Source organism: Tasmannia lanceolata, unplaced genomic scaffold (assembly GCF_043159265.1).
Source record: "Tasmannia lanceolata isolate RefF3 unplaced genomic scaffold, GAP_Taslan_0.1 ptg000020l, whole genome shotgun sequence".
Taxonomy (NCBI): domain Eukaryota; kingdom Viridiplantae; phylum Streptophyta; class Magnoliopsida; order Canellales; family Winteraceae; genus Tasmannia; species Tasmannia lanceolata.
Window position 1 is genome coordinate 16345393 of NW_027518697.1, and position 27778 is coordinate 16373170.

The 27778-nt window shown below is 39.0% G+C and overlaps 1 protein-coding gene and 1 pseudogene across 2 annotated transcripts; both read right to left on the reverse strand.

The window, feature by feature from the left end:
• Positions 1-1165: 1165 nt before the first annotated feature.
• On the reverse strand, positions 1166-2104 carry LOC143854065 (putative ubiquitin-like-specific protease 1B). The gene is made up of 4 exons (XM_077363807.1): positions 1997-2104; positions 1797-1892; positions 1492-1710; positions 1166-1405 (listed from the first exon to the last, which is right to left on the reverse strand). Exons 1-4 carry the CDS (start codon positions 2051-2053, stop codon positions 1304-1306), a joined length of 474 nt encoding a protein of 157 aa, XP_077219922.1. The 5' UTR covers positions 2054-2104; the 3' UTR covers positions 1166-1303.
• An 8273-nt stretch (positions 2105-10377) lies between these two features.
• Positions 10378-20036, reverse strand: LOC143853823 (succinate dehydrogenase subunit 5, mitochondrial-like; annotated as a pseudogene). The gene is made up of 4 exons (XR_013237294.1): positions 19784-20036; positions 13311-13634; positions 12741-12926; positions 10378-10658 (listed from the first exon to the last, which is right to left on the reverse strand). The product of XR_013237294.1 is annotated as a succinate dehydrogenase subunit 5, mitochondrial-like (transcript).
• Between the last annotated feature and the right edge of the window lie 7742 nt (positions 20037-27778).

Consider the following 27778-nt stretch of genomic DNA (forward strand, 5'->3'; position numbering starts at 1 on the left):
CGAGTAGAATTGGCATCCAATCTGGGCATCATCGGGAATCTGAAAGCCGATTCGGACTCCCGCTTCGGAATTCCGAAGGTTCATTCGGACTCCCGATTGCATTAAAGTAATTTTTGTTTGTAATGGGGATCATCGGGAGTCCGAAAGAAGCTTCGGACGCCCAAGTCGGGAATCCGAAAATTCCTTCGGACTCCCGATGGACTACCATAAGTTTTGGGTTCCTACTGGCCATCCATCGGGAGTCTGAATGAATCTTCGGACTCCCGATGGATGGCCAGTAGTTTTGGGTTCCAACTGGCCATCCTTCTGGAGTCCGAATGAATCTTCGGACTTCCGGATCAGAATTCCGAAGGTTCTATCGGACTCCCGAAGGATGTCCAGTAGTTTTGGGTTCCCCCTGGTGATCATTCGGGAGTCCGAATGAGACCTTCAGAATTCCGATTCGGAAGTCTGAAGAATCATTCGGACTCCCGAATGATGTCCAGTAGTAGTGGGTTCTAACTGCCCATCCTTCGAGAGTCCGATTGAATCTTCGGACTTCCGAATCAGAATTCCGAAGGTCTCATTCGGACTCTCGAAAGATGTCCAGTAGTTTTGGGTCCCTCCTGGGATCATTCGGAAGTCCGAATGAAACCTTCGGAATTCCGATTCGGGAGTCCGAATATTCAGTCGGACTCCCGAAGGGATGCCCAGGTTTTGGGTTCGTCCTTGTCAATATTCGGAGGTTCCCCTATGGGCATCATTCGGGAGTCGGAATGAGAAGTTCAGAAATCTGTTTCGGAACTCCGAAGATTAAATTGGTGGCTCGGGGGTAGACCATATGATTCGACTGTGATTTTAAGCCTGTTGCATAGAAGGTCAGAATGAGGAGGCTATTTAGGTGTTTCTCAATTACCAAGTCCTAGTAAACAATACATAACTCACAAATTAAACCTGCAGACATCGATATGCATCGCTATGTATCAAGAACAAAATAAGCACAAAATAACTGAAACGACAATTACATTACAAATCATGCCCACGAAACAAAACAACAACTACATTACAAAGTTACAACATCACTTCCTCCCAAAAGTTAAATGGATACTGTCCCATACACCCCATTTAACATTTCAGAAAATAGAGAAGTTCGCATAGCCGTAATATCTTTCTGGGTGAAATCCAAACTAGCGTCATGGCTTAGGTATTCCATCTCTTTCAAAATGAACAGCCTACAATCGTAGTTGTAAAACATGAAGAATATGCAACAATAAGAATTAATCGTTTACGTAGGTTTCCCTAACTCAAGTAATTGGAAGTTACATCACCCGTTATTTTGTATGGGCCGAACAACGACTTCATCAATGGGGAATGCACTTATATCAATGTCTTTCACCCTTTTGAACCATTGAACAAGGTAATCAACCTACAAATCAATAATTCAGTACGTTATGCCAGTAGTCAGCAGAAATTAATATTTGGCTTACGAAACAAGTTTAGGGTAGTACTCACAAGGAGTTGCACCCTTCTAGGATCCGTGCGAGCGACTAGAGAGTCGTAAAGAGCGAAGGTACACTGACCCATATCCAAGAGTAGAAGAACCCAATGAACCAAATCTATGTTGATTGGAATGAGTACTTTTCTTAGCTCTTTAACTGAGATATTCTCTAGACGCTTTACGAATCGGGAACATGCTTCGGGATTTTCACATCTATCGGTTATTCTAAGTTGCTGCAACCACGAAAACAAATGTTAGAATTGCCGGCAGCTTCAAATACACAAATCATTACTTGTAATGTAAGTCACTTTAATCTCACAGCTAGATGGGTAGTAAGGCAAATGCATGCTCCCTTTTGTTCTTTTCGCAAACATTCGTCCCGCAAGTTCAAGTAGTCGGTATATACATTAACGATCTACAAAACAGACCATTGGTCAACGAGAAGGAACTTAATAAGAAATGTGCGCTCACTCTTTACGTTACTCAATGAACCATATCTAACAAATAACATAAAATCACCGGAGATGATAACCACCCTCTACGATCGCTTAGTAGAAGCAAGTCTTCTTTACACATGTAGTACCCATCACTTTGAATGACTTTGTCACTGCAAATCCAGTAAAAAGCCATCTCCCTCTATGGACATTAGCTCAGATCATTCTACTGAAACAACCTATCTATGAGTTTAATCGGACAAGATAGAGTTCCAAAAAATTAAACGGGCTTTCCAACACAATCTAAGTTATAAGGAATTTACCAAGGTTGTAGCGCTGCCAAAGCATCCACCTTGGTCGCTGCAGGCCCAGTGACTTTGGCAAGAGCATCTTTGAATTTCCACTGGCCTATGTAATATGGTGATCTTATTGCTCTGCTAGGTCTTGTTCGCCTTCGACGTTGCTTTACATTGTTTTCAATGCTCCATTGTTTACTCTTCATTTCGGGAGTGTCAAGCAAGATAGCAACTATATTAGCTGCAGCCTCCCGGTCATCCTCTGTAATTTGACTATTAATATAGATCTCGTCTATTGGATCAACAACCACATCTTTCCCAACATCATACCCAAACTCTACAATATCCATCGTCTTCAGATCTTCTACTAATCCACCCTCCCAACGTCCCTTATCACTCCCTATCCCAACGTCCCCATCTTTCTTTTCAATATGTCCTGTTTTATCCAGTTGTTCATCTTCATTTGTTTGCTTCTTCTTTGTTCGAGCATCTTTCTTTTTATCCTTTACTACCTTCTCCTCCTCACCCGATAACTGTACACCTTCTTCAATGAATTTGTCCCTTTCAACTGTCTTTTTAGCTCCCTCACTTCACGTTCAAGTTTCACTATCCTCTCCAACAAAGAACTATGAGATACGGATTCCTCTACTTCTTTCAGAAGTCCCTCTCTTACTTTCATCCCTCTCCTTCGTTCTCTCCCCTTACATGCCACAATTGGCCCGATCGCATCCCCCACTGTAGGCACAATTGCCCCAATCGAATCCCCCACTGAATCCTCTACAACACCAACAACGTCGTCCTCAACCTGGGCGAGCAGTAGGGCTTCCTCTCTCGCCATAGTTTGAAACATCAGAACCACCTGAAATAAATGTCATATTTTTTTATTACAAATAGGAATGTAAGAAAACAACACGCAAGACATACATACAACGACCAATTAACATTAATCTCTCACCTCTGTTGGTTTTACCATCCCATCACCAACACGGTCAATCAACTTTCTATGCTCCGTCTTCTTCGTATCCTCACCGATCCACTTAAATAGACGTGGATAAGCATCAGGGTAATCATGTACCCAGAACGTGGTATGCTCAAATAGCCATACCTGAAATCACGCTACATTATTTACGCACTCCTATCATTTAGAAACAAGTAACTATAAGGCATGAATGGAAAATTACCTGTAAAATGATAGAGCAACCCAATATATGCCCCTTCCCACCAAGTGCAGCATGTGAATTTAAGGACAGGACCAAGAATTCATGAACGAGATAAGCCCACGCAACATCTCCTATAGTCCCCAAATCAATATAAGGGAACAGGCAAGAACATGCCTTGTGATCCCTCTGTGCGAACAAGACAATACTGCAGAATAACAAGATCATATGTTTCACTGTCGACTTTATCGACTCTTCTTCATTTGAATCCATTTCCGCATGAATAACATTTACGACCTCTTTGAAGGTGGCTGTTGGAAGCCCAAACCTCCAACCATCCATCGTTGTGATGCTATCCCAATCTAGTTGCACCCTCTCCCCTCTCATAGTTAATCCTAATATTTTTGCTACATCACTAACTAGAAAAGGAACTACAATGCTCCCCAATCTAAATGCTTTCTGCTTCGGATCCCACTTTCTCACCAATGTCGTCAAAATCCTCTTGCGCAACTCGACATCCTCGAGGTTCTTGTGTAGTAGCAAATCTCTGAATGGGGTCTCATTTATCAAATTCTTATGCGCATCATGTAATCGAAACGTTTTGAAGGACTCCTGGAAGCGGGAAGGACAGCATCTAGATAAGACATATTTGGCCTGCAAAAAAAGCTATTAGGAAACAGTTGAGGTAGAAACTTAAGGAGATGCAAATGGAAATGGAGAAGTTAATCACCATGACGAAGCCGCAACGAAGGAAATGGGAACCTTTATATCCTTAAGTTAAACACAATCTGTAGAAAGCACCGACAACCACTTGAAACACACTGTTAGTCCCATGCACAGGTAAAGAGAATCAAAATTATCCATAAAGGCCTCACAAATATCCCCAACTCACTTTAGAGTTGTACCATTCATTAGATTAGCAGGACCATTGCTATTCATAACAACCATGAAAACATACCATCCATCCAAGACAGAGAAATAGAACAACCATAATAACATATCATCCATCCATCCATAATAACATATCAAACCCAAATATAACATACCATCCATCCATCCATAATATCAACCATAGTAACATATCACTTCATAACAACCATAATAATATACCATCCATATACATGCCAGAAACACTAAACCAAAAAGTAAATAACTGCATAGGGATCATGTACAGCTCTCATCGGCAGCAACAACCTAATGATCTAGGGGCAGCAGGCGACGAACCAACTCGCTCAGTGAAGAAACCTGCTCAGTGAGGGAGGTGAATGACGATATGCAACGAGCTCCTCTGCTGATACACGCTGAGCCTGCGGACGAGGTGGTGGAGCAGGCCTCTGCTCATCAAGTCGCATTGCCTTTATAGTTGTACGATTCATTGGATTAGAAGGACGAACGCGTTCTTCGCTACCTTGGATGAGCTTCTCATGTTGGAAGATACGTGTCAGAAGCATCCCAAATGGTAGACTAGCCAAGGCCTTTGTCCTCGTGTCCTCCATGAAGCTAAGTATGATATAGCCAAGGTGAAGGGGCTGCCCCTTTAGAAGTCGATACATAATAAACGCCTCAAAAGGCCGGACCATGTCACTATTACCTCCGCGATGCGTGATATTGCTTATCAGAATCTTATGTAGGACTTTGCACCTACGGCTAAGGGAATTGTAGGACACGTTGGTTGACCTGTCATTAGGTGGGAGTCTGCAACCAAGGTCCCCATAAGCAGTGACAGGATCAACCATATAACGATCAAAGTCATCCATGGTACCGGGCCAGAAGAAAATCTCGTCGCCTGTGGTGGGAAGAGAGGCAACTTCACAAAACTTCTCCATGGTCATGCGAAAGGTTTTATTATTGACTATGGAGTGGAAGAACTTATAATCTTCGTCGACTCTATAATTGGCATAAAATTGTTTGACAAGAGTCGGGTATGAATCGCAGTGTACTCCGAGAAAATTGACCCATCCAAAGGCCATAAAAAGGATCGAACATCATATGCGGCAAGATCTTCAAAGACGATTTTCCTACCTCGCAATATGCCCTTCCTTTCTATACGATGGACGGAGGATGCCGCCTTTACGGAGCCGACCTCGACATCCTCCTCTCCTTCGCCCATATATTCAGCTTCCTCGGAGGGAGGTGTGGGAGGGGAGGGCTCACGGACAGCCTTCCCATTCCGTTTGCGGCTGGAAGAGCCTTCGGGCACAATGGCAGTCTTCTTCGCGTTCTTCGTGCGCGACATGATCTCTATATGGGGTTTTGGCTTAGGTTTTTAGGGGGTTGCAAATACGAAAAAGAGAACCACTTCCACTTCTTCTCTGCATAAACCAGGACAAGATACTTGAACGAAAAGAAACTTCAAACACACTATTATTTCATTCACAAAACTACGATGCAGTATAACACACTTCAAACCACATTTAATTACTATTAGACACATGGAACACTATATAGATACTTGAATTTAAAAACATTTACAGACTTCAAACAAAACCACTCTTTACAGACTCCGAACCACTTCAAACCACTGTCACAGGATCCTCGGAACCACTAAAACAACATTTGGAATCACATATTACGAAATTGGAATTAGTATTTACCGCAGAGAGGATCCATTCATACCATTGAAACCACTCAAAACCATTGAAACCCCAAGTGAAAGCCTTCAACGCATTGAATGAAACCCTTTCACACCGAAAATGAAAAATGCTGAAATACCAAGTCAAATGAAACCCTTTGGAACAACAATTTCAACAGTTGAAACCACATATTAGACTGTTGGAACAGATTACTGATTAGAGGATCCAGGGAACCTTAAATTAGACAGTTGGAACCAATATTACTAGATAGAGGATTCATCGAATACTGCTTCCAACTTTCTAATATTTGGTTCCATGAATCCAACTTCCATGGAATACTGGTTCCAATTTTCTAAGCCCTAAATAAAACCCTTTCAAACCCTAACAAACCAATGCAACCATTGAAACCCTAAATGAATCCTTGAAACCATTAAATCCATTCAAACCATATATGAAACACTAAATGAAACCATAAATGCAACCATAAACCATTGAAACCTTTTGAAACCTTAAATGAAACCCTATGAACTAGGGTGAAATCCAACATGAAATATGCCGAAACCATTGAAAACCTGAATGAAACCTTTTGAAACCATTGAAACCCATTGAAATCCTAACCGAAACCCCTTAAACCATTGCAACCATTGAAACCCTAAATGAAAGAATTGAAACCCCAACTAAAACCCTAACTCAAACCATTGAGAACTATTGAAATCCTAAATAAACCCTAAATTAAACCCTAAACCATTGAAATACTTTGAAACCCTAAATGAAAATAATGAAACCCTACATGAAACCCTTTCAATCCCAAAATGTTGTTTCAAACCCTAAATAAAACTATTGAAACCCTAAATGAAACCTTTTGAAACCATTGAAAACCAAACCCTAAATTAACCCATTCAAACCACTGAAACCATTGAAACCCTAAATTAAAGCATTGAAAAACCCTACATGAAACCCTAAACCATTCAAACCCATTGAAACCTTAAATGAGATCATTGAAACCATTTAAAGCCCTAAATGAAACCCTTTCAAACAAAAAATCAAAGCCCAACCATTGAAAACCTAGAAACCCTATATCAAAATATTTTGTTTCTAACAATTAATGGTTCCACCCCATTGAAACCCTAAAAATTCGAAAACCATCCAAATGAAACCCCTTCGAAAGCATTTCAAAGCCTTGAAAATAACATACTAATGCAAATCCGTTTCACACACTAGTCAAGAGGCACTTAAAAGAGGTTCAGAGAGCAACAGACATTGTTGGAAGTGTGTGAGATCCAACCCCTCAAGAAAAAAAACCCAAAATAAACAAAACCCTAGATGAAATCTTTCAAAATTACCTTCGTATAGGGGAGGAAACTGATTTTCGGTGAGAGGGGGTGGTTTCCGCCGAGTAGGTCGTGCTTCCGGCGAGTAGAACGGGCTTTGGGAGCGTCGTACGAGGTCGACGACGAGTTTCTTTGGCGAGATGAAACCCTTGTTTCGGAAGAGAGAATGGTAGAAGTGAGAAACGGTGAAAAATAATGGGTGTCGTGCTTCCGGCGAGTACAACGAGCTTCGGGAGCGACGTACGAGACGAGGTCGACGACGAGTTTCTCCGGCGAGATGAAACCCTCGTTTGAGAAGAGAGAACGGTAGAAGTGAGAAACGGTGAAAAATAATGGGTTAAAAGTTAAAAGTAAGAAAAGTAAAAACTAAAGAGGGGTATTTTCGTCTATTTCAATGTCTGACCGTACCTGTCAACCCCTCTTTTACAATTTCTCCAACTCTACCCTTACTTCACAATATAATGAAAACTTTGCATTTTCCTAACAATTTTCCCTTATTTTTATTGTTAGGAGAAATAAAATCTCCATCCCTTTCATTTGTCTTTTTCTGAAAAATGACTTAATTTTAACAGAAATGCTCAAAAAGGGTGGAAATATCATTTCTCTTCTTTTCAAAATTTTTCCTAATTTTTCCTAATTAGCTGTGATAGGTTTCTTAGGTTCAAAATTGTAATCAGGAGCCAATCAAAATAGCGTTTCGTAAAGTGAAGAGTGACATTACCAAAGCAGGATTTAGAATAATCATTAGGAGTTGTTGCAAAAGAAGTCTTACACATTTGCAAAAAGAGTCTTCTAGTTTTAAAATTTGCAAATAGAGTCACCATCACTGAGTGAATTTTGCATGACAAAATGGTGGGCCCCACCTAATGCATGAGTTTGTGCTGAGTTGGTGGGACTCATCCTACCAAAGCATCACGGGTATTTTAAATTTTTTAAAAGGTAATTTTCAACTTTTCAGACATAAGGACATTTTGGTCTTTTGCAAGTAAAAAAAATCTAATATGTTTTTTTGGCAAATAAAGCAAAGTAGAGGACTTCTTTTGCAAAAACCACTTAAAAAAACCTTGTTCAGAATTTCCACCCCTTTTGTTTGTCTTTTTCCTAAAAATGACTTTATTTTAAGGGAAATATTGGAAAGGGGTGGAAATATCATTTATCTCGCTCCCAGAGCATGTTGGAAATAAAATATTAATTAACGTTAAGATCTAATTAGAGATGTGCATGAACATGGTGGGCTATCTTAATCCTATGGGTTAGAAGGATTTCATGCATATGAAAGGTAAGAAGTGAATCAGAACTTTCTCTGATTAATCACGCTATCAATAGAGATCGTGAGCACAATTTTCTCTGATTAATCACACTTTCAATACTGTAAACGTGGGATATGGCCGACTTACGTAAAATATGAAGTGAAAAGACCGACTCAACACCATGTTTCATACTTTTTTTCTAGCTTGATAAACAAACGATTTGTTAATTAAATATCAATATAAGAAAATTTTAAACGCTTAGCATTTTCGCGATAGAATATTTAACACAAGGAAAAAAATCAAGTAAGTCAAACATAATGTGGGGGTGCAACTCAACCCTGCCAACCTGAGATAGTATTCCCTCAACCCTAACCCAACCCGCCTCTAAATCTCTCAACCCTAACCCAGCTTGTCTAACCCCCTCCCCCCCTTTTTTTTTTCAAATCTTTTTTTTTCAAATCGGGTCTGCTTGGGTTGAAGTTAGCCTAGAGCAAAAATATAAAAACTACAAAATAAAAAAAAATAAAAAAAAACCTCAAAGATTTTGCAAATCACAATAAAATTAGAGGACGAAGGTTGGCCTCAGGTTGCCCAAGTCCTCTACCCTAACCCAACTAGAAATTAAATCAACCCAACATAACGAAATGCCAACCCAACCCGAACCAAAATTGAGTTAGGTTTGAAACTGACCCAAGTTGCACGCCAACATACATAATACGATACTAACCATAGGAAACCGTAGACCAACTCGAAGTAGCTTTCTCTCCACCCTAACCCGACCTAAACTGAGCTTCAGGTCAAGGAAGGCCTTGGGTAAAATACATAAAAAATAACCCTAAGATTTTGAAATTCGCAATAAAATTAGAGGACAAGGGCAGGTTTGGGTCTGGTCGGTTTGCCCTGTGGCCCTAAACCCAACTTGAGGAAATGCCAACCCAACTCAACCCGAGCTGCCTGTGGGTTCAGGTTGAGCCTGGCCCAAGTTGCATCCCTACTTTATGCATCCCAGATGGACGAAAAACCTACGAGCCCACATGTATGAGAACATGATCTTGAACATTCATTTGGTGAGGCCCTACAGAGGTGCCATGGCCCAAAAGAACCTCGACCATTCTAAACATTAGATCAGAGGACTTTTATCCAATGGGTGTTGACCATTGCATTGTCATATTGGATCACTGACCAAGTAAGCACCACTTGTACTTCTGCCCGCTCATCTTTTTCCTTTGAAAAAAATAAGCACATCCATCATATAAGAACCCTGTGAAAATATGCGATGATCTCCAAGGGGCGGATCCATGGTCTAAAATTTCGGCCCAAACAAAACATGTCGTTTCAGCAGAAATATTTTGGTTTCGGCCAGGACCTACACGAAATTTTGTCTTCGCTTACAAGATTTTCGCCGAAATTTGCCAGATTTCCTCGAAAATTTACAAGATCTCCATTGAAGTTTTAGAAATATAAAAAAATTTCACCGAATTTTACAAGATTCAGGCTGAAATTTCTACCGAAACTGAAATATTTCAATTTCAGTAGTGGCCAAACCAAAACTGAAAGTCAAACCCTTGGGTGGTTCCTCATCAATGGTCTAATAACATGAGGTTGTCAAGTAGACGGTCTAGATCAACCAAAGTTGGGCCACAATATGTAGGCATCCCTAACATAACAAAAGGTGGGCCACCATTCAAACCAAACGTGGGCCACCGTACAATATGTAGGCATGCCTGGTATTACAATGATGTTAGGCCCCAGCAAAGCAACCTCCATGATAGTGGAACAGAACAGAGCATGCTTTGTTTTTTTCAATTTTACAGCAATTAGAAGAATATCAAAAGTTCCAAGTACTAAAAGAAGAGAGATCGGACAGAAAATCACTATTATTTCATGCTTTGCAATGGGGATGTGTTGGTGTTGCTCATATTTCCCTACAAAACACTTCAATGCCAAACATGGAGATAATAAACTTACCCATCTGAATTATTGGGAGAAGCAAGCTATCCAGTCAAGGCAAGGCCAAAAGCTCTACAAAAAGCAAAGATTTAAGTAACAAAGTCTTCTTTAAGTCTGCCTGTTTGACATTTTATTAAGCTCTGTACTCGATATATGATCCAGAAAGTCCAGAAGTCCCAAGAACTGTGATCTGTAATCCAAAGAAAAGAAAACACATATCAGAAAGTCCTTACAGTGCTACTTAATCACGCTCCAATTCAGATTTTTATAGCCAGAATCAATGCAACACACACAGTTCCATTACATTGTTACAAGTTGAAGACCACAAGTTTGAAACCTACAAGGCACATTAAGCATTTTGTCTTTCAGTAGAAGCTACAAAATCTTAAATCCCAAACACCAAAAGCCGCACAGTTGTCAACCCCATCACTAGCTAATGAAGAAAGAAAGAGTAGAGAAAGACTTAAAACTTATTTAACCTTGATAAATCGTATGCCATGGATCTTTGAGACCTTGTGGTGCAGGCAACGATCAGGAGCAAGCTCATAATCCAGCAAAGATGATCTAAGAGAATAAAAGGGACGATCAAGGCCCAAAGGTGGGCCTGAAGGCGTTCGAAATATTAAGCTAACATCAATAGGTGTAAAGAGCTCAGTCTGTCACAAAAATTGACACTTTGGGTCATGATTTATCGGGATTTTCAGTAATTTTTATTTACTTCAAGGGCGAAGTTTAAGTAGGTTTTGACAGGGGCTATGAGATGAAAATGTCAATAGCATTTCTAGGACAATAAAATGTAAGATACTTCTATTTTTATTTTGGGCAGCTCTAAAATAGAAACTAGCCTTTATTTAGGTTGATATCTAAGGGCTGAAATTGATCCTATACCAATGGTAAGGAAAAAAAGGGTCTTCCAAGTATTTTTTTGGCATATCTATATGAAGTTGTGTACTTCTCCGGAGTCAATAAATAGTTACAAGCTTTCCCTACTGAGTTTTTGGTTTTACTCTACTTTGACCATCTTCTGATCAATATATATTGTCATTTTATCTCTATAGCATTACTAGTGAAGATCTACTGGATCATTTATGTGATAGTTCAATTTTCTACCAAGTTTTGTGGGTTCCTTGTAGTTTTCTTGCATCAGATTAGTATCAAAGCCCGTTTGATTTGGAAAATCATTACGAGGATTTATAATGGAACCACAGATGTTTTTTTTCTAGATGAAAGGATTGGTCAATTGGGAAAAATTCTCCTAAGGGCGTTGCAAAGGCTAGATCGACTTGTGTTGGTTGTGGATTCATCACATGGAATAAAACATAGAAACGAAGTCGATGCTAAGAGAGAGTTGGATGATGGAGAATGCACTGACATCAAATCTTCTCATCGACTTAGGGCTTGTACAAAGGAGTGTGGTGTGATGGAGTATCGATGGATGCATGTCACATATTTTGCTAGAGAGACCATGGCAATATGATAGTCATGCAACTCATAGGGAAAATTAAAATACGTTCTATTGTGAAAGAAGAAGAAAAAAAAAACAATTTTTCTTATGAAGGAAGATTATAAACTCAAGCCTTGTAAAGGAGGTTTCTGATCTTAATTTGCAAAAGATGATACAAAATAACAATGACTTTGGAATGTAATATGTACTAGATAGTAAGGATGGCGTTCAATCAATACTCCTAAGCTTGTAGGTAAAAAAAAGGCGGCCCGGTGAACAAGGCTCCCGCCATTGCAGGGTCTAGGGAGGGCTAGATGTACACAGCCTTACCCCTGCTTTGCAGAGAGGCTGTTTCCGAGACTCGAACCTGTGACCACCAAGTCACAATGGAGCAACCTTACCGTCGCACCAAGGTTTGCCCTCTCTTTCTAAGCTTGTAGGTATTATTCGAAAAAGGTTATAGAGAGAGAGAGAATTTTGATGTACTTTTCAGCAGGTGAATGAATAGTTATGAGTTTATTGTCTTGCGTTTAGGGCTTTTACGTCTTTACCCAACTTAGATCATGTTTTGATCAAATCAATTGTTGTCGTACCTCTCTCTATCATTGTTTGTTAATATTTATTGGGTCATTTTGTGTGATTGTTCAATTCTTTAGAAAGTTTACTACTTTTAATTGATTCCTAATACTTCTCTTGCATAACAACAATCTTAAAACCTATGCCTGTTATTATACATTGAACCAAATTTGACCATCCAACCCTCAAAATCATTAAATTATAAACCTAAATAGCATTAATGCAACAAATATCAATCAGAAATGATTTTACCTTTCCCCATTCCGAGCCAAGGCCACTGCATCTCATCTTTATGTGTATCATCTTTGTTCCCAATTCCACTTCAACTTTCTTTCGCAGATAGGTTTCATCGGGACCAAATGCATCCAAATACGTCATGTAGCGCCTGTATACTGCACTCAGAGCATCTCGGAACTCATCAGAGACACGCCCCACTTTCTGCAGAACAAACCCAACCATCAATATCCAGAAAAAGCAATGACAGGTGGCAACTCAGTCATGACTTGTATTTTCCCAACTTAGTCATGACCATGGTTTTAAATTTCAGCCGAAATCCGAAATTTCGGATTTCAGTTGGGACCCAAACCGAAATTTCCCGAAATACGGAATTTCAGATTTCCCAAATTTCGGCTGAGATTTCCCAAATTTCGACAAATTGAATATTTTTCAAAAATATATTATTTTTTTGAAATTCCGGCCAAAATTACCGAAATTTCCGAAATAATAAATTAATACTTTTTTATTGGATTTCAGCCGAAATTTTGGTTTCAGCAGAAACCGAAACTGAAATTTAAATCCACAGCCATGACAGATTTGGCATACCTCACCACTTAGTCCAATGCTATCATCAAGCTCCATTCTCAGAGACACCAAGACCCCGGCAAAGTGCTCGACAGCCTCAGCTGCACGGAAAACATTTGCTAAAGCTTCCTGTCCAGTCTTATCCTCAGTATCTTTTGATAATGCCGCCTTGGCACCATTGATAACAGCATCAGGAAGCTCATCCCAACTTGCAGCTTGCAGCCATTAAATCCTTGAATGCATCTTTCACATCAGGGTCAGTTATGACAGGCAAATCACTTATATCTGCACTGAATAAGCGCCTGTTGATAATCCCTATTGCAGAAGGGGGCCTACAATCTGGAACTGCTTACAACCATTAAAAAGAAATAATGAGAAGTTAAGCTTGAATGAAATAAAAAGGCAATATTATGTAATGATGGAATGAAGTTCATCAGTTAAACAACCACACATTCCTCTCTTGTATTTTATGCTTCTTTTCCTCTACAAAATGTATCGACCAGCTTGGCCTCCCCTTCTTTTTTAATGAAATTTTTTTACCAATCAAAACAAAAGGCAACAGAACTAAAGTAAGACTGGTCTCATCAGATTGTGTGTGCATCAACCTCGAATCCCGGGGATGAGGAGAACCAAAAGGAGTAAGAAATATAACAGTAGCCACAATCCATCAACGATCATCGCCGATTGAGGAGCATCGGCTAAAGGAGACAACCGGTTTATCTTCCAAAAGATCAGTGCAACACAAGATACGTAGGAAGCAACCACTGGTCAAGGCAGTCACATCAATTTCGACGGAATCATGACAAAGAATCAAAGGCGATTCTCAGAAGAGAGAAATAGTTTGGATATACTCAAAGAAAGGAGGGCCGATTGGAGGAACAAGAAAGCTCAAGCCAAGCCGCTGGAGCTGGTTAAACTGAGATCGAGGGTAAGCAGATCCCCCATCCCCAAAACCCCAAAAAAATATATCCTCTAAGTAGCCATGATCCAAGTGGATCGTGGCTAAGGGTGGACCCATATGGTGGTACTACAAGTGGAAACGATCACAATCTGGCATGTGTCCTTTTAGCCACTGCTGATGTGGTGTGGTTTTGGCACCCTGACCTGGCAAGGTAAGTAAGACTGTTGGGGCTGTCATCCATGGGAGTTCTATTTTGGCTTGACAGTCTACTATGACAGTTTATGTTTGAAGGGATTGTCGATTAAAGAAAACTATCAAACCAAGTAGTTGGAGATGCGGTGGCAAGCTGCAAAAGTCCTAGAGGACTCCTTTAAAAGTAGCCTATTAGCAACTTGGAGACCGTGGACAGCAACTTATTTTGAGATATGCAGTATCTCATCTCATATGTGGTAAACTCATCAAAAAGGGAGCTAATGAGAGATAGGCACTAGACATTCAAAAATAATAATAATAATAATCAGAGATATTTATGCTACTCATCGACAAGGAGCAAAGAGGGGTTCCACAACCGAGGAGACTTCCAACTTCTCTAAACCTCAAATTTTTGCAAACTTGCTCTACAATCATTTTCAACTCTTACGAAGAGGATGTTACCATCGAGGTTGCAATAGTTGACACATATCTTCTCATGTAACTTTATGTGGCAGCAATTTCATATAGCCCATGCAATTTACATGGGTGATTTGCACCCCATCGTTCCCCTTCCGTGGTTGAGGGTTGGCTCACAAGTTTCAACCAATCTGAGGGTGCTGAGCTGTTTGTAGAGGGGAGACTGTGAGCTGCTTCAAAGGTCTGTGCTTAGATTGTTAGTGTCAGTGGAAATTTGGTTAGAACAATATCAGATCAACCCCCAATAGTCAGAAGCCCGCATTAAGCAGTTGCATTGTGAACAACAAAACAACAATAAGGAATAATCAAGAATTTGGGAATGTCATTCTTTTAATGATGAATTTGAGAATGTCTTGCAAAGACGAAAGGTATATTTGACCACTTTGTAGGCATTGAGCAGGCCTTGGATGTTTATGACAATGTCTGACGCACTCTTGAGGGCCTCTATGAATCCAACATGCATTAGAACTTAAGTGGGGCTACTTTTAGCAGAACCAATTCTTTCGGTAATTCACCCAGACCTTCGTCCTTTCGAATCCCCTTTCTTCCCTTTTTCTCCATTTTGATCATGCAAATGATTGAATTTATTCATCTTGTTTCAGTCATCTGTGACAGGTGAGTGGTAACCGTCTCTGTTTGCATTTTGTCCAAAATGACTGTAATTCTATCTTAATGCCAACTACCTTGAAAAAGATAGTAGTATATTCTCTCTGTGGTGCATTGCAGGGCAACCCACTTGTCAAGAGACTTGAACAGAAAAGCCTATGTGCTATTGTGATTTCCGGCAAGAAAGATTTATCAATATGGTAATAAAACAACCAATAAGGAGCATTTGGCTAGAACCTTCATCACTCACATCATCACGTAAGTTCGGACCCTATTAGCCCTATAAATAAGCTGTCACATGGATTCTTTGCCCCTTATGCCTTATGCCGAATTCGTGTCGACACGTCTCTGCATCCGAATCGGACATGGATTCACGTGGGACCCAACCGGATTCTTGTCGTAGCCGTGTCCCGCACGAATCATGTTTTCTTCGGGCAAATCCGATTCATCGTTGACTCTTTTGAAATGTGAATCCTGTATATTTTCCCTTTAAATGTATTTTCTTAACTTTTTTGATATGAAAGCATAACCCATACGATTTTAATAAAAACCCTAGCGCCTCGACCCTCGAACATGGACCCCCTTCCTCCTTCAACTATCTTAATACAAAACTCGCCTCAACCCTCTACCCTCAAAATGTTCATGAATATATATATATATATATATATATATATATATATATATATATATATGAGAAAACGGTTCCTACACACATGTGTAGATAAGTTATCTACACACTAGCTTAAAATCCAAACCATTCATTTTTAAGGCCCTCACATAGATAGGGTGTCCACAAAAAATCAGATCCATAGGATCATCCTAACCATTCGAACTGTGGAGGCAAAAAATGAACTAATTTGTGAAGGTTACATCCATTTTACCTCCACAAATCGTAGGGTTGGGATGATCCTATGGATCTGATTTTTTGTTAGACAGTCTATCTATGTGAGGGCCTTTAAAATGGATGGCTTGGATCACCCAAACAATGTGGGCCCCCACTGTATTTTAAGCTAGTGTGTAGAGAACTCTCTACACATATGTGTAGGAACTGTTTTCTCTCTCTCTCTCTCTCTCTCTCTCTCTCTCTCTCTCTATATATATATATATATATATATATATATATATATATATATATATATATATAATTTAAATTCTGGGAATTTTATTTTATTTAAAAATTACCGAATCTGAATCCTACTTTTAGGGGTTTTCCGAATCCAACACCTCGAATCCGTGTCGGATCCCGACACGCGAATCCGAATCCATGCAACACTAAAATATGTGAACAAGTCAAGCCCTCTACAAGTGCCATTATTATATAGAGCCACAACAATTGAAAACAAAGAAGAAAAAACCCATGAGTTTTGTTTCGTAATTCTTATTTCCTTCAGCTTTCAAGTAATGGTTTGAAAAAAGATACTGGAAAACTACTGGTAATAAAATAAACCACTATGCCGCTGTTTTTTCAATAAACCCAAAAAAGATGCAATAGTTGAGGACTTGGATGGTGATGCTGAAACGAGACCAAAGAAAAAGCAAAATACTGTTAGAGAAGCCAAACTAGTAAATCACTTGTGAAATCAGAAGATTCTAATTTTCAACCCCAAAAATTCACATTACCAGTATCATGAATTGTTTGTCAAATGGCACGTTTACAGTTTAACTTATTTCGTAATAATCAAATCAACTGAATATGATCATAGGCATGAAAAGACGGTGAATTACTAAATTGTCCAGTGTTTTGAAAATTATACAAAACCCTCAATTGTTGAAACTGAAAGAACTGAAAATCCGGAAACAGATCAATATATATATAAGAATAAAAAACATGTTAAGGGTGATCTCTTACCTCTCGGCTCTGTAGGCAACCTTGGAACACCCCACCTCTCACTGGTTCCAGAAAAAGCTGTCGAAATGACCCTAAAATGTTTTGCTGGGGTAGATGTGAAGCTACGGGGAAAAGGTTGGCCAGACGAGATATGGGAAGCCCTCATACACCTACTCTGTAGCGCCCCTTCCAGATTGGCCCCTAAAATAATAGCACCAACCTTGCAAATCTTTCGAGAAGAAGAAATGCATGGCCTTGTCATCGCTGCCATTTAACTGAATCAAATTGTAACAGCTATCGGTAGAAATCTGCAATTAATACCATAATCAATACCACTTTCTACTTTACAGACTGTTAAAAAAATTACTACATTATAGATAGGTTCATGCTTCTCTGCAATTCAAATATCTCAGAAACATGGAAAATCATATTCACTAACAGGAAGACACAAAATTTGTGAACAGAACCCAAAATCAGCACCGTTTTAGACTAGAACTGGAATACACAGAAATTTTTCAAAGAAAATGTAAACAAGCAACATTATCAGAGAAATCTCTTACAATCTCTCTGGATTTCTAAAAGATATAGGAAAGACAAAACTCAAATGCACAAAAATTATGCAATAAAAACCCAAATCACCAGCATTCTACAATGAAATACCCTAGCAAATAAAAGAGAAAAAAAAAATCAAAATTAAGTATTCGATACAAAGCATGCTACAAAAGGAAAAGGCCTCAAAGGAATTCTTCTTCCTAAACCCTAGAAAAGTTTATCTAGATTTAATAAATAGAACAATAAAGAAGTTAATTTAGCAACCTAAAACATGGAAATAAGGAAAGAAAAAGAAAAACCTAATCCGTTTCACATCCGAATTTTCTAAGCTATAAAATCCAAATCAAAAGATGAAACAGAGAGAGATACTATGATCTGGTGGGATTTGAGAGAGAGAGAGAGAGAGAGAGAGAGAGAGAGAGAGAGGGATTTTACCCAATGACAGCCCCTACTCCAGAGGTGTTTTCCTTGTAACCATCCATTTCCCACCTGATTATCCTTTCAAACCTCCAAAGGTAACAAACACCCACCTTCTTTAGATTTCTGTCCCAGTAGCAGAACAAGGGGAGCTTAAGGAACAATAAGGGCGAGGTCTGAAAGAGAGAATGGATGGACGAAGAAGGGTTTTGCGAAGGAGGGAGGAGATGAAAGAAAACATTTTTTTCTATCTTTCTCTCTTTTGTTTTGGGTACACACAAGGAATTGGAGCTTTTGGAACGGCGATTTAAGCAATGAGCCAGAAAAAGTAGGAAGATAAATTGCGATTTGCGGAGGAAATAAGAACGGAAAGAGACTGAGACGGGCTCATTTACAACCAAGTTTTGGAAATTAGTATTTCTACCAAGTTTTCTCGGAAATGGAATACTTTTCCACCAAGCCCTCTCTCTCTCTCTCTCTCTCACTCACCTGTAACCTCTCTCCACGCACACCGTAAAAATTGAAAAAATGCACTTTGTGAGTGTTCCATGGCCCACCATTTTATATCTTCTTTCATCCCTTACCCCAATGTTCACTCCCCTGTTGTACGCATTCGCTCCCCTTGTAACGTGCTTGGAGTCTTGGACGTCCAAAAGCGTAAAAATTGCCCGCTGTTCACGTTATAAGGGGAGCGAATCCGAATCCGTACCGAAGGGGGAGTGAAAATATCATCGCCCCAATCCAATGTAATTAGCAAAAAAACAAAGAACAAAATTTACCATTTAAATCAAACAAATATTTTGAAATGCCCGAGTAGGGACGTAGGGTCGATTTTTAACTTATTGACCTGTGAAGTCACAATAACAGTAAAACACCAAACTACCCACTCGGCCCGAAGCATCACTGGCACCGTCAATATGCTTTTCCTGCACCGCAGATGCTGACGTGTCTCTCCCGCGTCGTATTTGGCTATTCCCATGATCCCATGATGGTTTTAAATTTCGACAGAAATTGGTCCGAAATTTCGGATTCCGGTAGGGACCGAAACGAAATTTCCGACATGTACCAAATTTCGGCTAAATAATTGATAAATTAATATTATTTTAATCCTTTACCAAATTTCAAACGAAATTTTGCTAATTTTAGCTTAAAAAAACAATATTCCGAGAGCTTTCCTCAAATTTCGGCCGAAATTTTAAACCTTGCTCACATCATCCCTACGATATGAAACCTCTTCTACCACACCATATCTATTTCTTCCCCTTTATCCAGAACATCACTAATCCGAGGTTTTAAATTTCGACCGAATTTCAGGTTTCGGTTGAGAACGAATGGTTGAGAACGAAACCGAAATTGGGTATACACGAAACGGTATAAAATTTTGATCGAATTTTTTCCCCGTAAATTTCGGTCTTTTAGGGATTTCACGCAAAAAGTAGAGATTTTCCGTTAAATAATACTTTCACGAAATTTCAATTTTGGCTATCTCACAGTAATCTTTACCTTATTGGACAAACCTACCCCTCCAATTCGACCCAAATGTGTCTGGCTCTAAAATAACAATCTCCTCCACTGTATCCTGATACTCTGGCTGTCTGGCATCGTCGTCATCAATGGTAGTAGCAATAGGTGAAGGTGGACATCGAGTTGGACAGCTCCACATATCATGATCAATCATACCACAGCAAATGCATCTCACCCTTGCTCTAACAGTAGCAGACGGAGTGACAACGTGTCTAGCTGTTGGTGATGGTGATGGAGTATACTCCGGCATCCTAGATCTCTGTCACCTCAAACGTGGATAATAGTACGGAATCAACTGAAGCTCAAGTACATGCCTCATCTCCTCCCATGTCCGGATCGGAGAATCTTCAATCTCTAGTCTACAACGTAGTAAGCTACGCCACCATGTATGTGCCTCGCCTCGGAATCTGGAAGCGGCCAAAGGTGCCTGATGATGTAGATGAACTCTCTGGTCTCTGGACTCGGAAAACATCCTCAACGATGTTCAACCAATCAAAGATCGCATCGTCTGGCATTCCCAATGAAACTCAGGGATCTCAATCCGTCTATCACTATATGTGCGAAGAGTGTCTAGGGATTGCTCGATGTGCAAAATCCTGCTCATAGTCATCTTCCATATACCTATCCCACTCCCTTCTTGAAAACCGGAACTATGCAAGGGAAGGGACTGGTTGTGTTTAGAATTGAACTGTTCTTGCCTTTGTCTCCTACTTTGAAGTTCAGCTTCTAGTCTTCTCTGATCATCCATAAAGTATGCAAGTAATCTGTCACCATAAGAAGTCTTTGCAGCCATGAAAATGAATGGCAATTAGTAACATGAGAGTAGGCTTCACTTGCCACACAACTCTCAATTCTAAGAGCCTTACTGTCACTAATGTATCACTTCAATGGGCATGCTGCTGTCTCAAAAATGTTTTATGTGCTCATGTCAAGCCTTTGAACTCCATTCATGAAAGCTTATATTTGGACTAAAGATTACAATCAGCGTGTTGAAGATACAAGCACAAGATATCTGGACCATGTATTTTGTAATATGTTCGTCATCAATAGCTTCCCACACCCTCGAGCACAATCTCTTGTTGTCACCGAAATCATACAAACAGACCTGAATAAGCTCTTGTTGAAATTGTAAATTCTCTTTCAAAACGTATTCAGCACATCCTTGTGAAACAAGTTGCAGATGAGTTATGTACACACATGACTTTCATCAAACAGCTTCCGTACAACTTCAACTAGCTATCTAATCTATGTGATTCTGAACAGCAACATTATAAAAGTCCTGGTGCAAGTCTTTTGCAAATCCTTTACTACTAAAAGGGAAAATCCCTAAAGTTCGTCTGCTCCTTTTGTTAAAATGCCGTTCACATCCCAGTTTTGTTCTCCTTCAAGTTCCTCATATGTCCTCAGTCATTCTGCCATTTTCTGTCATTTTGGTCTATGCTTTGCCCCTACAATATGCCAAAAAAAAAAAATGGGAAGTTTCCCCTCCACCAGCGACACGTATACACGAACTTCACATACGTGTAGCTAACTTAGCTACATCGACGACTTAAAATACAGTGGGCCCACATTGTTTGGGTGATCCAAACCATTCATTTGATAGGCCATCACATTGATATGGGTGCCCAAAAAATCAGCTCCATTGGATGATCCCAACCCTTCAAACTATGGTGGCAAAAATGGACAGATTTGTGAAGGTTTTTACACGTCCATTTTTGCCTCAACAAATCGTAGGGTTGGAAAGATCCTGTAGAGCTGATTTTTTAGGCACACCCTATCTATGTGAGGGCCCATCAAATGAATGGTTTGCATCACCCAAACAATGTAGGCCCACTGTATTTTAAGGCGTCGGTGTAGCTAAGTTAGCTACACGTATGTGTAGCTACACTTTTCTCTCTCTCTTTCTATATATATATGTAGAGAGAGAGAGAGTACCTTGGAATGGGTTTTAGAAGAAAGAGTAGGAGTAGAGGCGAGATTTGGAGAAGGAGATAAACTTGGGAGAAAGAGACTGGCCATGACTCCCATATCCTCTTGCTTCTCTCTTGATCGATTTTGGTTTTCAGTTGTGTCAGTGTAAGAAGAGACCTGAAAGAGATAAAGTTGGTGGGACCCACAAGAGATATAGTTGGTGGGGCATCTAAATTATAGACCGTTCATCTAATGGGTCCCACCAAGAGATAAATACAGATTTGCATCTACGTACTCTCCGTTTGGATACATGTAAATTTTACTCGGAACTTTTTTAATGGGAGGTGAATTTTATTAAACTCTTTTTCTATGGAATATTTTTTTCCAAAATCTAATTTTTTAACAAGAGAATTTGTAAGCTTGCTGGAACTTTTGGAATTTTTTCTATAATTTTCCTTTCACTATATCCAAACTAGGGTGCAACTTGGGTCGGGTCGGGTTGAGCTTTTGCTAAAAAAATGAATAGGAATCAACTTGAACCCAACCTAATTTTAAGGTAAAAGCTCAACCCGAATTCCCAAAAATTCACCAAGGTGCACTCCTAATCCCAACACCCGATAACTAGTGATCATGGAAGAGTCGTTCAATGATTCAAACCATTTATTGTTAAGCACGATAATGTAAATCCTCAAGAACATTATTGACCATCAAAAGCCCTACCCATTGCCCTCATCTGATTATTCGAGAACTTTGATCCCCTTAACCTGTTGATTTTTGCATGTCTCAAGGCATCAGACTTTGACCAAGCAAATGGGTAGGGCTTTTGCATGTCATGCGTGCTTTTGTTCATCAATCATAAAGATAATATATTCTTATAAGTTGGATCTTTAAAAAAGGGAAGTGATATGTCAGCCCCTTTTGATTACTTGGGACACCCAGCAACAGTGTACGTGGCAATCAGCCCCATCGAAGCCTTATGACGTGAAGTACATCAGCCCCTCTGCAGTCATTGATACGAAGCCTTATGACATGAAGTACATCTGCAGTCATTGATACCCTGCTGCTCGGTGTCCCAAGTAACCAAAAGGGGCGGATATATCACTTCCCTTAAAAAATGTGGGTTAGGTTATGTTAAGGATTTGGTTAGTCTATTAGAGGAGAATTCTGCTTGGTGCATGGTACCTAACTGATAAAAGTTTATGTTGGTTAGGCTATGTTTCTTTTGACTTAAAATAAGCGTAAACTAAATTTTATGCCCATTTTTCCCATTTTGAAGTGGAAAATGAGCATAAAATTTGTTTTACGGCCATTTTACATTTGAAAAGAATGGAGCCTTAATAAAATCAAACATGGTTAACTTTTAATATTAATTTTTTGTTATTACAAGATAATGGCATGAACTGTGCACCCGAACATTATTTATGCAAAAAATAAAGCCACGGCTTAAAAATGTAAGGTATTTATAGAGTCTTACTAAAATGAGCATAAAATTTGTTTTACAGCCATTTTACATGGAAAAGAATGGAGCCTTACTAAAATCAAACATGGTGGAAAATGAGCATAAAATTTGTTTTACAGCCATTTTACATGGAAAAGAATGGAGCCTTACTAAAATCAAGCATGGTTAACTTTTAATAATAATATTTAGTTATTACAAGATAATGGCATGAACTGTGCACCCGAACATTATTTATGCAAAAAACAAAGCCAGCCCTTAAAAGTGTAAGGTATTTAAAGAGTCAGAGCATTCAAAATATAAGATATTTAATGGCTAAAAAGAAATTTTGATCTATAAGTTATTTAATTGCTATAGAAAGATTTACATGTATAAGCTATTTAGTGGCTGTAAAAATCATATTTATATGGCATTTAATAGTTGGAGGAAACTTTACATTCATAAGGATGTAATTTAGATATAGGGGAATGCTAAACTGAAGAGCATCGTTGCAAAATTCAGCTGCAAGTGCCCAACCATTGAATCCACATCATCAAAGTGCATTTATTATCTCTTTTACCTTTTTGTTTCTATTTTCAGTGCTTTCTAATTATATCTCTCTCTCTCTCTCTCTCTCTCTCTCTCTCTCTCTATATATATATATATATATATATATATATATATATATATATATATATATATATAGGGAAAAAGGTTTCTGAGGTATCGCTCACCGTGAGCAGCCCTCTAGATACCCCATTTCCCATAGTTGGTTGAGTCATCCAACCCATTGGTTATGTAGGTTATAGGTAGGATTGGGGTTATGGTTATGGTTATAATTAGTGGAGGTTTTCAAATGGATGGCTACAAATTAAACTCCTATAAATCGAATGGTTAGGATTATGGTATAGAGGTGGTTTCTTAGGGACACCCTATCTATGTGAGGTCCTATAGAATGAATGGCTAGGATGAGTCAAACAACATGCAGGTGGAGTTTTATAGAGGGCTGCTCACAGTGAGGTACTGCGCAGAAAACGTTTCCCCTATATATATATATATATATATATATACTAGTAAAAAATCCCGTGCGATGCACGGGCCGATAAAGAACTGTACGGACCACATCATAGGTTGATCCAAACCGTTCATGTGATGGAACACAACATAAATAGGTTGTGCCCCAAAAATCATTTCCCTAGGCTGATCCTAGCCCTCCCATCTACAGAGGTTTCCATAATATGTTGTTCCTGTTAAATCGGATGGTTAAGATCACCTTATAGATTTTTTTATTAAAAAAGCATAAAGGAGGGGGGTAAGTTTGAAATTATTGGGCTTTATAAGTTGATCCAAACCGTCCATGTGATGGAACACAACATCAATCGGTTGTGCCCGTAAAATCATTTCCATAAGTTGATCGTAGCCCTCCAATCGATATAGGCTGATCCTAGCCCTCCAATCGATATAGGCTGATCCTAGCCCTCCAATCGATAGAGGTTTCCATAATTGTTGTTCCTCTTTAGGTGCCCGGAATCCGTCAATATTTTGCAAGTGTCCTGCATGAGTAATAAAAGTAGATCTTCCGTCATTGTCATATGTCTTTAGCTCTTCTTGGTAGTTTTCCCCCGTAATTGTCAAAGACAGGTACCTTGTGTTTGTACTTTTGTATGTAGATTACGATTTTACCCCCAAATAATTTCTCATAGAGTTACATGTTAGATATCAGCAAGGGGTTAATGGTAAAAGAGTAATGATGATGGTAAAAGAGTAATGATGACTGCTATATTTAGGGTGAATTAAATGTCTATTTTACCCCCCTAGATAGTGTAGATAGTATGTACAGATATGTGGGGTGGGCATAAAAGGGTAAAAACCCCGCTTCCTCTTTATTATACATAGATGAGAAAACGGTTTCTATACACTAGTATAGATAAGTTATCTACACACTAGCTTAAAATACAGTGGGGGCCCAAGATTCTTTCGGTTCAAATACACATTCAAACGAACCAAAAGAAGCCTCGTGGAGCGCGCCAATTTAAGAGGTGGTATTGAAAAAGGAAGACTCTGTTGATGTCAGAAGGGTATCAGGGTCTTTTGACCACCCGATTTTGAAGATTAGCCCGTGTTTCATTCTTGTCTTGAAAGGTGCCCGTAATCCATAATTCCTCAAAACATGAGCCTGCATTCCGTACTTTTATCCTAGTGTGTTCGTCACTATAGGCATTTTAAAGATTAGTAATGAGTTTTGGACTTATATCAGTACTATTTTGACCCAACTTGGCTCCTTACTAATAATGTTTCGTCCATCTATCACCTTGACGTGATCTTTGGATATTGGTCTGACCCGAGGTATTAACCGTGAACCCGACGCCACCCTAAGTCAGGGCCTAAAAAATGAACCCTAACTCGCCCTCAGGGTTGGAAAATCCAGCCTAGACCCTGTTCGGGCTCAGGGCGGGTCGGAGCTGATAGGGCCAAACTTGCACCCCTAGGGAAAAACTTGTTTTGGATTTTTTTCATTGGAAATGAATTTTCTAGTGTTTGCTAAACTTTTTTTTATTTTTTACTGTTAAACTTAATTTTTTTCCAGTGTTTGCTAGACTTATTTTCTATGAAAACATTTGTCCAAATTCAAAGACGTTTCCTTATTTTCAAGGAAAACTGCAAACCTACAGGACCATGGAATTTTATTCTCCGTGGAAAATATTTCCATGAAAAATAATATTTTTTTCATAATTATCTTTTCCCTAGATCGAAACACTTTCTAGAATTATTTTTCACTTCTAGCTACAAAACTTGTTCAGGGTTCATCGTCGATCTGACCGGCAACCTCATTTTTCGTTCATTGTCGTTCAGCCTACCTTGATCAGATGACCCTACCTCGTTGGTCCATCAAACTTTAGCTTAGGCTAAGATGTCAGTTCAACATGGTAAGATTACTGTGTGGATTATCTAATGATCAGCAACTGTTAGAGATCAATGATCTCACCATTGGATTGTCCAGCTAGATGTTAGATTATGTAACTAGATTAGGCAATTAGGTTGGATTAGTTTTTCTATTATTATCACCTTCAATTTCTATCCTAATCACTTGATCCTATGTTTATCCCTTGAGCGCTCTATATGTCATATTAGGATTAGCTAATTGTAATCCAACTATAATTAGTGATTAACCTAGCATCATTAAGCATTTAAAACATCTATTTTTTGTGATCACTGGATTCTTGCATTTATGATAAATGCATGCAAATTCAAAGGCTATGCACCGAGATTCAGTGTATATCTGCCCCTCTCTCAATTTACCTTATGTAAGCTTCCATTGCTTCATTTTGAAAACTTGAATTATTGAGCTGGGACACCCCATGGCCAATGCCTATCCTTTTAGTAGCACAAAGATGGATGACTTCTTATTTTCAACAGCCATAAAAACAACTTTTTTCTAACTTTATCTTCAATTTTATTAATATTTACTCATATTTAGAAAACATGAGTGTTTTTTTTATTGGTAAGCTGGGGTTTGGCAGGACCCCTACCGGTTTATTTGAAAGATAAAGATATTACAGTCAACATACAGAAGACTAACCCTATCATAAGAATAGGGAATCAGACCAATTTCGACTTCCAACTTCAATTTCTCCTGTTCTAGTACATATGTTTCTACCTTATACCTTAAGTATCTAATTATCACATCCGATGAATTTAGGCATCCGAGATTGTCTGAATGGTTTTCCTAAATGAGTTTTTATATGGTGGCCGACCATTCAAATGACAAGGGCAGGATGGCAAAACCCTGCCCATTGATTTTTGATCTAGTCAAGGTTTTACCACCTTGCCCTTGTCATTTGGACGGTCGACCACCATATAAATTCTCTTCCTAAATATAACCAAAGATAAAAAAAAGCAGGGGTTGAGCCTCTAGCTCAATTGGTTAAGACCTTGTTCTTCAACTTCAAGGTTGGAAGTTCAATCCCAGCTTACCTAAAAAAAAACACAATAGATTTTTGCAAAAGAAGTCTGCTTTATTTGCGTAAAGAGCCTTCTAGTTTCATTTGGGTGAATTTTGAAAATCAGGTCATGCAATATATTTGTGACCCAAAATACCTATTTAGGGTATGGCCCATCTAATGGACGGTTTGGATAACCCTATGGTGCGGGCCATACCGTACTTTTCATAAAGTGAGGAGTGCCCTCATCAAAAAACAGTAGTGCTGATAACATTCCCCAAAAAAATCATAAAATATACGGTAAAAAAGGAAATCAGCACCGACTCAGAGTAGTTGTAAATAATAAATAGGAGGCGGCGTTGGTCATCTGATCTGCTCATCACCTTCTATTTCTTTGTTCTATAATTTTTAGGGTTTTGAAAGCGGTTTCTCTCTCATTCTTTTTAAGATTTGTAGGCCTTGTAATATCTAGGTTTTTTGGTGTTGTGATTTTTATCCTGTTGATCTTGAGCTAGGATTAGGGTTCTTTTTATTCTTTTTTTTTAAATGGAGGTTCTTTTGGTGTTGTGATTTTTATCCTGTTGATCTTGGGCTAGGGTTAGGGTTCTATTTATTCTTTTCTTTTTTAAAATGGAGGTTCTTTTGGTGTTGTGATTTTTACCTTGTTGATCTTGGGCTAGGGTTAGGATTCTTTTTTTTTTTAAA

Excerpts from the sequence above, each read along its gene's own strand:
- LOC143854065 (XM_077363807.1), bottom strand. The coding sequence starts at position 2,053 with ATGTGTAAAGAAGACTTGCTTCTACTAAGCGATCGTAGAGGGTGGTTA. Across the intron at positions 1,711-1,796 it reads GCCTTACTACCCATCTAGCT|CAACTTAGAATAACCGATAG; the intron begins GTGAGATTAAAG and ends TCGTGGTTGCAG. Across the intron at positions 1,406-1,491 it reads CTAGAAGGGTGCAACTCCTT|GTTGATTACCTTGTTCAATG; the intron begins GTGAGTACTACC and ends ATTGATTTGTAG.